The sequence below is a fragment of the Fukomys damarensis genome, unplaced genomic scaffold, assembly GCF_012274545.1.
Source record: "Fukomys damarensis isolate Sample0158 unplaced genomic scaffold, DMR_v1.0_HiC HiC_scaffold_25, whole genome shotgun sequence".
Taxonomy (NCBI): Eukaryota; Metazoa; Chordata; class Mammalia; order Rodentia; family Bathyergidae; genus Fukomys; species Fukomys damarensis.
Window position 1 is genome coordinate 10200041 of NW_022900937.1, and position 11870 is coordinate 10211910.

An 11870-nucleotide genomic window follows, 5' to 3' on the forward strand; every position below is an offset into this window, starting at 1 on the left:
TTTTTTTTTTTTTTTTTTTTTTGGTACTGGGGATTGAACTTTGATTTGATTTTGATACAAGATGAGAAATGGTTTTGTATTTAGTGTTCTGCATTTGGATAACCAGTCTTCCCATTTGTCAGAAAGGCTTTTTCCAATCTCTTTTTGGACCCATTGTCAAATATCAGATGGGTGAAAGTGCCTAGGGTTGTTTATTTGTTTCAATTCTTGACCTTTCAGATGAGAAAAGTCTGTCTTTGTATCACTTTTCCTTTATGTACTTTATTCTTTTTGGTTAAATTAAAAATTTGTTTTGCATTTTAGTATGTTGGCTAATGCATGCATTTGTAGTTCTGTGAAGAGATTGCTAAGCTTATTGAATATGCAGGTTGATGTTCTTCACTAATTTGAAGAAAATTTTGCATTTTTTTTCCTGTGTCATCTACTTCTGGTACTCTATTATGTATTTTAGACCTTTTAATATTGTCCAGTATATAGCTGAAACTCAATTTTTCCAGTAATTTTTGTGTTTCACATTGCAAAATGTTTTACTAATCTGTTTTTGGTTTCATTTACCAAGCTTATCCAGTGTAATCAAATATTCAGTTTTTCAATTTGAATTTGAGGCCAGCCCTGGGCTACATACATAGTTCAGGTCCAGCCTGAACTACATAGCATGACCTTGTCTCAGAAAGCCAAAATAAAATAAAATAATCGATGGCAAGACCAGTGTCATGAAGATTTTCCATTGTTCAAGAGAGTTTTACAGTTTTGGAGTCTCACATGTTAAGTTTTTAATCCATTTCACTTAAATTTTGCATATAGTAAGCGATGAGGGCTAACTTTAACTCTTTTGTATGAACATCCAATTTTCCTTTTGCCCATTTGTTGAGTTCACCTTTTAAATGTTATCACTTAGGTCTATAACCTTTCTGAATACTGTTTTGCTGCATCCTATAGATTTTATGTGTTGTGGTTTTATTTTCATTTGTCTCAAGATAGATTCTAATTTAATTTTGACTTCTACCTACTAGTTGTTAATAATCCCACATAATTGTGACTTTTCCCTTTTAGCTTTTGATTTCTGATTTCATTCCACGGTAGTCAGAATGTTTTTATACTTGGTCCAATTTTGCATGCCTTTTTTTTTTGGTGGTACTGGGGATCGAACTCTGGTCCTTGTGTTTGCGAGGCAGGCTCCGGAACCACTGAGCTAAATCCCCAGTCCCCGCACGCCTTAAATTTGTTTAGACATATTTTGTACATAACGTGATCTACTTTAGAAAATGCTCTAGGTGCACTTGAGTAGAATGTATTTTGTTCTTTGTTAGGTGGAGTTGTCTGTATGTATGTGTAAGGTCTATTTGGTTTGGAGTTTAAAGTGATGGTCTTGATATTTATGTTTATTTTTGTACCATTCTATAATTTTATTACTTATGGGTTCCAGATGGTAAAACAACCAGGGTGTATATAACTTGGCAAGCTTCAGAAAAAATTTCCTTGGAACTTATTGGTAGATTTTTAATTATTATATAAGACATTTTCTTCATCCTGTAAAGATCACTGTACTCTTACTAGTAGCCTATCTGAGAAGCAATCACAAACTCAATTTTTTTAATCATCATGATTTCAATTTTTAAATTTCATCTTGGCTTATAAATGGGATCAGTTTTTTATTTATAATGCTTTGGCTCAACATAATGCTTTTGAGCTTTATGCGTGGTATTCTATTACTAGTCCATTTCCTTATAATGCTGAGTAGTAGTGCCTGAGTGAGTATAATGCTTCTTTATTGATATTCAGCTGGATTGTTAACAGGTTTAGCTCTTATGAATAAAACTGTCCTTAGCACTTACATAAAAAACTATTTGTGGGGATATGTTTGTCTTTTGTTGTGTTTACATATCAGGTGTGGAATTATGTCATAGGACATGTGTATTTTTATCTTTTTTCCAAAGTATATAAATTTACACTGCCATGGGAATGATTTTAGTAATAAATCTTATTTTTAGGTCAAAATTGTATTGTTATATAATATAGATGGTCTGAATGTGTTTCTTGTTTTTTGTTTTACTGGTATGGAACTCTGGACTTTGTACTTCAGAGGCAGATGTGGGCCCCGCTGAGCTAAATCCCAGCCTATAATGTGTATTTTTAATTCCTGGCAAACATGTCTTGTTTTAAATTAAAAATTCTCTAAATTACAGATTTTAAGAATTATATGCTTTATTTACATAGACAGTGACCAACTTTTCCAACTAATTTTTAACAGGTTAAAAGTAAAATGAATGCTGGAATAGATTTTTAGTAAAATTATTTACTTTGTTTTGTTTTGTTTTTGCTTTTTGGTTTTTTTGAGACAAGTTCTCACTATGTAGATGAGACTGACCTGGAACTCACTATGTAGCCCAGCTGGTCTCGAATTCACAGCTATCCTCCTGCCTCAGCCTCCTGAGTGCTGGGATCACAGGCGTGCGCCACCACACCTGGCAAAATTATTTACTTTTATAAACCATATTATTCTAAATAACTGAAATTGAGCTTTTTAAAAAAGTTTAGACCTTAGGAAAGTTTAAAATTTAGAAATCTACATGGCTTTGCTTATAGGTTGCAATTATAAATATGCATGTATGTTTTATTTGATTCCCTTAGAACCTTATGCTGAGTGCCTTCTGGTGTGGTCACCTGTGTGCTATTCCGTACTTGTCACTTGTACCCTTTATAGAGACTACCTTGCAAAATCATGTTGTTCATCAAAGTGGAGAGAGGGATCACAAATGGATACATTAAAAAGCTATAGTTGCTACTAGGAAATTAGTTTTTATATTAAATAGTGGTGTTATTTTGTATATAAAAGCTTTTATTGAGCTTCTGTGTATCCAGCATTGTAGGTAAATGTGGTCTTTATTTTTAATTAGGTTTGAGCTGAATGTGGTCTTTACTGTTAATTTGAGACATTTTATAAGTGTGAGAGGTGATATTCAAAACGTAAATGATGTAACTTCTACAGTGTGTGACATAGATTTATAAATATGATAGTACTAATATAAAGGAGAACCTAGTAAAGGGAGGGATGCTGGACTGCTTGTTCAAAGGAGGTAGAATTTAAGTTGAGCATTAAACTGTCATTTTAATTAAGTGGAAAGAGATATAAGTGCTGATAGGACTAATAGGAACCGTGAAATATTCGTGGATGATAATCAAGTACAGTGAAAATGAAATAGGCATTGTGGTTACAGTGAATGTAACTAAGTATGTTTGAATGGTAAGATAGTAGAATGTTAATTCTTGACAGCAGAGTGTGTTAGTCTCATGCATCTTTTCCCTCAATTTCTAGAATTTGTGTGATAATAAGAAATTAGTAATACTTTTTTGACTATTAGGGTTAGGGGAGAGAAGTAGCTGTAACTGGATTTTTCAAAGGTTTTTAAACATAGGGTCAAAAGTGAGCACTTTTGACAATAAACATTTATGGAATAGATTAAATAAACTTTCCATTTTAGGTGGAAGAATTTGAGAAATACTCTTGGCAGTGGGACACTGAAAATGCTTTTTATATCTGGGAGTAATGTGTTCTAGAGGAGTGTTAAGGAATATTATATTGGCAGAACATTTATAAGCAGGTGATGTATTATGAAATAGTATTTTAGGGAGATTAAGAGGGATACAAGCACAAGATTCTAAATAGGTATATCATGAAAGCCCTAAAAAGGTGCCTCAGAAGACATTTATAAGGGAAACTCATTGTAGTGATGGTGGAGGGAAAAGAGAAGGGGAATCTAAGATAATGCTAGTATACAAGCTTGTTGACTTGGGCTGCGATGTAGTAGAAATATTAAACTAAGGCTGGGGTCTTTTCCAGAGGAATAGGAAAAAGAAATGAAAAGAATATGAAGAACTTGTCTTTTAGCTATGATGGATTTAGATGATGAGAAGGTACTCATGAAAGAGTTCAGGAAGAATATGGAGATTCAGGATTCAAAATATGGAACTGAAGTTAAGGCTGGGAATGTGCATTTGGAAGTTAAGCAGGAAAAGTGCATCCAAATCATAAACTAAATGAACAGTTGAAGAAGTAGAATATAAAAAGACAACACGGTATAAAGGGCAAGTACTTTTAGTTTTTTTCAGTTTTTTCTTTGAACAAAAGTAGTAATAGAATATAGAAGGAGAGGCCCAAAGGTCAGATAGACAAATCTCAGCAAAGCAAACCGGTTAACAAGGTCTGATGCTCTAAAACACGAGTAGGCAAATTGTAGCCTATGGCTATTTTTGTAAATAAAAAAGCACAACTATTCCGATTTGTTTACATACCACCTGTGGCTAATTTTGTCCTACAGCAGTTGATATAGTAGTTGAGTAGTTGGTATGGAGAGCAGTTGGCCCTCAGTTGCCTAAACTATTTACTGTCTGACCCTTTACAGCAAAAAGATAGCTGGCCTCTGCTATAGAGACCTGAGAAACGAAGACCAAGAGGGCATTGTATTTTATGATTAGGATATCTTTGGTAACCTGAGTTTGGTTTTAGCCTGTGAACAAATACATGCTAGAGCCTGCTGTGTGTGCCTGGCATTTGGTTTTGCTGGTTCCAGAGGCTAGAGAACAAACAATTAATTAATGAGTATGTAAATGGTTGGGAATGAAAGTGGTGAGTGTCAAAAAAGCCAATGAATTGTAGTTTTAAGGGTATAAGAGGAAGAGGTTTTTTTTTAAATATAGGGGAAATATGAAAGAAATTTTTTGGAGTTACTTTCAAGAGGCAGTATTGCCATTATAGGAATTAATGGTCTGAAACTTAAATGTAGGGAGTGCATGGGCCTCATTACAGGACATGAATAGAATTGTTTGTGGAATTAAGAATTGTAATTGCTCACACAGCTGTTTTTAAATAGCAAATTGTGTTAGGTAATCAGCAAAAATCCACTAAAATGTACTTGATGGTTATGCAGAAACTGCTTTATTGGTACTGACTTATGGTCCTAGAGGATACTATAAAAAACTAAAAACCTTTATATGCAGTTTTCACATTGCTATAGTATTCTATATTTTTTGTTTAATGTGTAAATGCAGTCATAATGTTTTCATCCTCCTTCTCTAACCACCAAACCCAGATGCACTTCACTTGTTCAGGAGAGCAGCAGCACGGACTTCCTGACTCCCAGAGCATCAAGGTGTGCTCCCATTGAAGGAAGGGGGTCTGCTTGGTTCTCGGTCTTCCTAGACAAGTGGAATGTTATTGTATTGTCAGAATTGAGTCTACTAATTTATTTGTTTTCTGTTTGTTCATCTGTATTTTGTTTGACTGTACTTCTTTTCTTTTGGATTTGTATTAGTACTCCATTTTAACAATAAATTGGCTTTTTAGCAATGCCTTTTTAATTTTTTTAATGTTTTTCTTTTTTTCAGTAGCTTCTCTAGGGATGGTAAAATACCTCATTAACTTCTCACAGACTATTTGGAGTTAATATTGTACCACTTTATGTAAAACTTAGGAATCTTCTGACTTTGTTAGGTCTATTTACCTTATAGGTCTGTTTACTGCCTGCCTTTAAGCTGCAGTTGTCATGTGCATTATATCTAAATGGTTTGTAACTCCTGCAAGAGAATGTGATTTTTGCTTTAAACAGCTATATATGTTTTAAAGGCTTTAAAAAGTCTTTTTGGTTACTCTATTAATATCTCTTTCTTTCCTTCAAGTTCCAAGTTTCCCTTTTTAACATGATTTCCTTCAGGCTTAAGAACTTATTTTAGTAATCTTGGTACTAGAGTTATGTTGGGGTGCATTCTTAATTTTCTTTCATTTTGAAAATGTCATTATTTCACTGAAGGCCATTTTCACAGGGCAGAAAATGTTGGTTGTTACTATGTTTTATTCCCCCCAGCATCCCACCTGACCTTCAAGTATCTGAAGCTGGTTTTTCACATCTGGTAGCACCCGCAGTTTCTGCAGATGAATGTGTAGCAGTTTGAATTGTTCCTTGCTGTGTAATATGCCCCTTTCCCTCCATTTTAATGGTTTTTATTTAAATTTTGTTTTTAGTATCTCAATTATAATGTGCTTGGTGTGACTTTATTCATATTTCTTGGGTTTGGGGTTCACCAGGTAGTCTTTAATAAATAAATTATATATCTCACCATATTTGTGAATTTGGGGGTTATTATTCAAATACTTATTTCTAACCTATTTTCTGTTCTCTCATTAACCTATTTTCATTCTATGTTTGACTTTTTAAAATCTCCTTTGAGGTCTCTAAGGCCTTGTTCATTTTCTTTTAATCTTTTTTCTCTTTTGTCAATTAAATAATTTCTGTTGGTGTTATTTCCCCCCATTACCGCCATTCTCTTTAAAGTCCATCCAGGACATTTTATTTCAGATATTTTGTTCCTTTATAGAATATTTGTTTACTTTGTGATCTCGTTTTATAATTTATTATAAGCATATGTCTGTTGATCATTGAGCACATTTTTAGTATATCCTATCATGTACATGCGCACACACACACACACACACACACACACACACACACACACAGAGTACTGTGCTTCTGCAGGCTTTGCATCAATGTATTCGAACAGTTGGATCAAAAATATTTTTTAAAACTGTCTTTACCAAACACACATAGGCACAAACACACACATTTGGTCGTTGTCCTTGAATTAGTGCATTATAGCATGTATTTAATGAAGCATTTGCATTATATTAAAGTATTATAAGTAATCTAAAATGACTTTATATAAGACTTGAGCATCTGATATCCATAGGAGTCCTGGAACTAGTTCCCCTTGACAGTGCTGTGATTTGATATTTTTGGAGTATATTTTGCTTGCTAGAAAAAAAAATTTGATTTCATACAGGAAAGGCTGTGTGGAGGGTTAGGGAGGTATGTGTGAGCAGTGTTTTCTGCTTTTCTTCCCTAATTTACACAATGTATAGACACCTTTTCTACAGGAATAGCCTATTGTGTATACCTGAGCAGCATGGCCATACTGACTTGGTTTTCTTATTGCCTATGCTTGCTCTAGGGGCATCTTATGTCTCTCTTTCATCTCCCTCTTTTATTCCTTTCATAGTTTGTCAGTTTATAACACTCCCTACTGCTACGTGAAATATTTTCCCAATTGTAGTTCTGTTTTTGGATTTATAGGGTCTTCAGTTGTAGGTCGGGCTGTGCCAATGGGAGCAGAAAGTAGGTCTCCTGAGTCATTCTTTTTACTTCCAGGCAGCTCCTTTCTGAGCCTCACCAGACTTCATTTGATGCTTGTGTGCTCAAACAAACTCTGTAGTTTTGCTAGTGGACAGAACAATAGAGAAGCCTGGGCAGAGAAAAGGTGTAGGACAGTTTTAGGGTTAATTCTAGGAAGATTGTGCTCTTATCAAGAGCAAGTGGTTGTGGCAGTGAAATAGAGTCAGGTTAGACTATATCTGAGTTTTCATAAACTTAGCCAAGATGTTTATTGGTCCTCCAAGAATCTTATTCCCTGGCACCTTGAAAATTTGGTTTCCATCTTTTATCCTTCAACATCTCAATCTTAGGGAACTGCATGTAGTAGATGTACAAATTTCTAATTTGCTTTTGATTACTTTTTTAAAAAAGTAAATGTTTTTATAAAAGGAGGCAGTTTGCATTCCTTAAATTTACATGCCATTGTTTTTAAAAATGAACTTCCAAGATGCAATGTTGGTTCTTTACTGCAAAATATTAAAAATATATGTAGCTTTTAAAATGGGGCACATGAAGCTAAAATATGTATTGGGTTTTATTAATTGGTTCCATTCAGAAAAGCTAGATATTTTATATATAAAAGATTTTTAGAAGGGAAGGAACATTTACATATTTGTATAAGTTAAATCATTGATTACCCTTTTGAATTGGTTGAGTAGAAGTAACTTAGTAGAAAAATCACACAAGACTCAAATGTTTGTACCACTTGTTGTTCAACTTTCTCATATATCTGTCACTTAAATCTGCACTCTTTTTTTTTTTGGTACTGGGGATTGAACTCGGGTCCTTGCACTTGCAAGGTAGGCAGCGGAACCACTGAGCTGAATCCCCGGCCCTTTTGAATTGACATGTACATACTAGAAATAGGAAGGAAAGAAAGCAAAAGGGGATTACATATTTTAGGTATATCTTGACAAAAATGCCTCTTCTGCCATCACTGTATTGTAACTATGGTATATGTTCTTGTTTTTCAGATTTTGATTAATTTTTATAATGCCCAACTAAGTTTATCTTCTGTGTTAATTTTTTTCTGCTTACCTTGGTCTTAACGGCTGAAGCTTTGGAGGTTTATTGTTCCTGTCACTTTTCTGTGTTTGTGTAGCCATTGTCTTCAGCAAAAAAGAGTCATTGATAGAGAAGGATGACTCTTGCCTTTGTCAGTGCCAGCCACGACCTTTTACTCAGTTTAGATATATTAACAATGAAACTACAGAGCTGAGTTTAAAACCTAGCCAGATCCTTGTTATTCTGCACCCTTTGAGCCCCTTGCCATGTCCAATAGAAGTAATATATAGTACTCTTTAGTTGGTGGCTGTTGATCCTATTTTATTTAATATTTGCTTTTCATTCATTTTGTGGAAAAATTAGAGTCACTTGGTGAAAATTGATTGTATTTTCGTAGAATTTTGTGTCTCGTTTAAATTTTATCTGAAAAGGTTACCTGTGACTAGCACCCATCTCTTCTGTTTTTTTTACAAATGTATTTAAAATAATACAGAAGTCTCATATTTATTAACCATTTGCTGTAAGAAAATACTGTCATGAAAAGAACAAATTATGGTCTCATTTTTTTCATTAGGACAAGATTCATCAAAATAGGTTTCTATTATATTTGATCAAGGAAAGTATGTTTCTTTTTACAAACAACCTTTTGTAAAAAAGTATTTGTAGTTTTATGTATTGTTACATATTAGTGGATTTTGTAGGTTAATAATAGTCTTTGTCTTTGATTGGGTCTCATAGGAATTCTGTGTACAATTCTACAGTGTTGATAACAAAGAAAATGCTTAGAAAATAGCTCCAAGGGAACTGATGATATTGGAAAGATGTTAATAATATGTGTTTTTACTTGACACTACATACACTTATAAAACCTTTCTTAAATTTGGAACTTTATTAGAATTATTGAACAATAAAACATTCTATATTTTTATACATAATCTTTGTTTTCAAAGATTGTGGTTCACTTGGATTGTTCCTGGAATATTACCTGTATAATAGTCTCCTGTTGTCTGCAGATCATATGTTCCAACCACCAAAAAGTGCTTGAAACTGTGGACAGTACCAGGTGTCGTATTTACTGTTTTTCCCTACATATGCATACCTATAATAAAGTTGATTTATAAGTTATGCACAGTAAGAGATGGACAACAATAATTAAATTAAAATTTATATTAGTGTACTATCATAAATGCTATTTAAAATGTATAAATTGTTTATTTGTATTTATTTTTGAACTGCAGTTGACCAGATTAATTGAAACTGCAGATCCAAGGAACTACTAAATATCAACTTTCCTATTGTCTTTTCTAAAAAGCTATTAAAATGTATATTAATACTTGATGCTGGAAGTGTAGATTCATAAAAAGAATAAATTAAGATCCTAATAACTGCTCTTTTATTGTCTGTCCATCCAGTTGACAATTCTGTCCTATTAAGCATATGACTCATGTGAATTATTGGAGCGTTTGTGAATTTTATTTATCACACACCACATTCTCACCTAAATCACAAAGGACTTCCAGGAACACTGGAAAAGAGAGAGAGAGATTCTAACTTGGCAGAGTGTTGTCATTGTAACATCTAAGGTTTTTACATACACAAATACAACATTCAGTGTTTTATGTTTATTATAGCAAAACGCTCAGAAGTGGTTGGGAAATTATACCTTCCTAGAAATCAGGGATGAAAAATACTGGTATCCTCAAAGCAGAAAAACTAGAAATCACTGGATTGTGAGATCTCCAACTTTTCTAGCATTTTCTGGGAATTGATAGAAGAAAGTAATGTTGCCCAAGTTTTAGAAGGTCGATTAAGTAACACAGTGAATAGGTTTGGGTAAAAGTTCATTTTGAGTTTTCCTTGGTAACATTTATAACATCTACATATTTGGAATCAGATTGTATATAATTTTAGTGAAAGTTGACATGTTACCCACAAAATTACTACGCTCAGTTATCCTATTTGGGTCATTTTAATATAACAAGGTGTTTATTTGATAGGGTTTGGTATAGTTTGATTTATTTTAATGTATTTAGTTACGAATATCTAGTCATTGTTCTGAGACCATTTTTATTAAATCAAATGGTTGTTTGACTTGTTTACCTTTTTTTTTTGGAGGTTTGTAAGGGCTATTTTTCATATATTGTTCTGAGACCATTTTTATTAAATCAAATGGTTGTTTGACTTGTTTACCTTTTTTTTTTGGAGGTTTGTAAGAGCTAGATTTTTCATATTTTCATATTAGACACTACTAAACTAGAGAGTGCTTGGGATTCATCCATTCATAGAAGCCACAGTGGGTGGGAACAGAGATAGAAAGACTTGGGTAATACCCATTCTGGAGCCTCCAAGTAAGTATTTTAGTTTTATAAGTCATATAAATATATAAAACTAAATTTTATATTATAATTATAAAACTAAATTATTAAAAATATATATGGCATTGTTTGGGGGAATACTGGAATGTGATGATGATGATGATACACCAAAATAACTTGTTTTCTACAGGTCTCTGAGGCAGGGGTTGATATGAACCAACTTTGTAAAAATGCAAATTCCACTTATTGGATTGAACTCCGCTGTACCACACAAAAAATGTTCATCAAAACTTTTTTTTTTTTGGATTTATATGTCACTCTTTTTTCCCTTAGGAATGGATGAACGTGGAGGTACGACATCTTGGGGAACAAGTGGTCAGCCGAGCCCTTCCTATGACTCATCTAGAGTAAGTTTTCTTACCAACTCTTGATCGGAACTGTAAAGATAATTTCACTGGATAAGTCATTTCTTTCATATATAAACTCAATATCTTAAGAGAAATGGAGATTATTTTTATGAAAATAGAATACCCAGTTTCTTCATAGTAGATTTGATTCTTTTTATATGCTGCCATGTTATGGAGGGAGTTTATTGTATTTCCTGCACTTTAAAAGATGCTCTTTCTAGGCATGGTGTCACAAGCTTGTAATCCCAGAACTCTGGGAGGCTGAGGCAGGAGGATCACAAGTTTAATCACAGCCTGGGCAATGTAGTAAGACCCTGTCTCAAAGAAAATAAAAAGGTCTGGATCTGTAGCTCAGTGAGAAGGTCCTGGATTCAATCTCTATTATTGAATTGGAGGGGGATGTTGTTTCTTGGTGTTGTTTTTGACCTTGGACCTATATAGTACTCCTCACTAACAAGCTTTGTGTGGCTTACTAGGTGCTCTTCATACTTGAGAGATGCCAGTAACTTCCAAAGCTACCAGCCTGCTGCTCTCTCCAGTCTTGATCCAGTAGTCAGCAGCTGGGTCAGGGACTCTGTAGCTGCATCTTTTGGAAGCATATCCAAACAGACATAGGAGTTGGCATTTTTTGGTTAATAGTTAAAATAAAATCACACTAATGTTTTATACACTGAAAGGTAAAATATAATGCCTTTTCTTGAAGAAAAAACCCCCAAATCCCCAAAACATATAAAAATCACACCAAGAATTGGAAAATTAGATCAAAGAATTACAGTGGAATTAAACACTGCTTGCTCCCAGGCTGGCTAGGGAACTGATGAGGATAAAAGATACTTTTCCAGGGGCTGGAGATTTAGCTCATTGGTGCTGTCGCCTGCCTTGCAAGTGCAGGGTTCCAAGTTCAATCCCCAGTACCAAAAAAAAAAAAAAAAAAAAAAAAA

General features: G+C 33.8%; 1 protein-coding gene across 5 annotated transcripts in view; it reads left to right on the top strand.

Moving 5' to 3' along the window:
- Tcf12 (transcription factor 12) overlaps nucleotides 1–11870 on the top strand; it is a 363012-nt gene that overhangs the window by 141462 nt on the left and 209680 nt on the right. For all 5 annotated transcript variants that reach the window (XM_010641272.1, XM_010641271.1, XM_010641273.1 and 2 more), the window contains exon 3: nucleotides 10856–10929. In XM_010641272.1, coding sequence (XP_010639574.1) covers nucleotides 10856–10929 — 74 coding nt within the window. The remainder of the gene's footprint in view (nucleotides 1–10855; nucleotides 10930–11870) is intronic.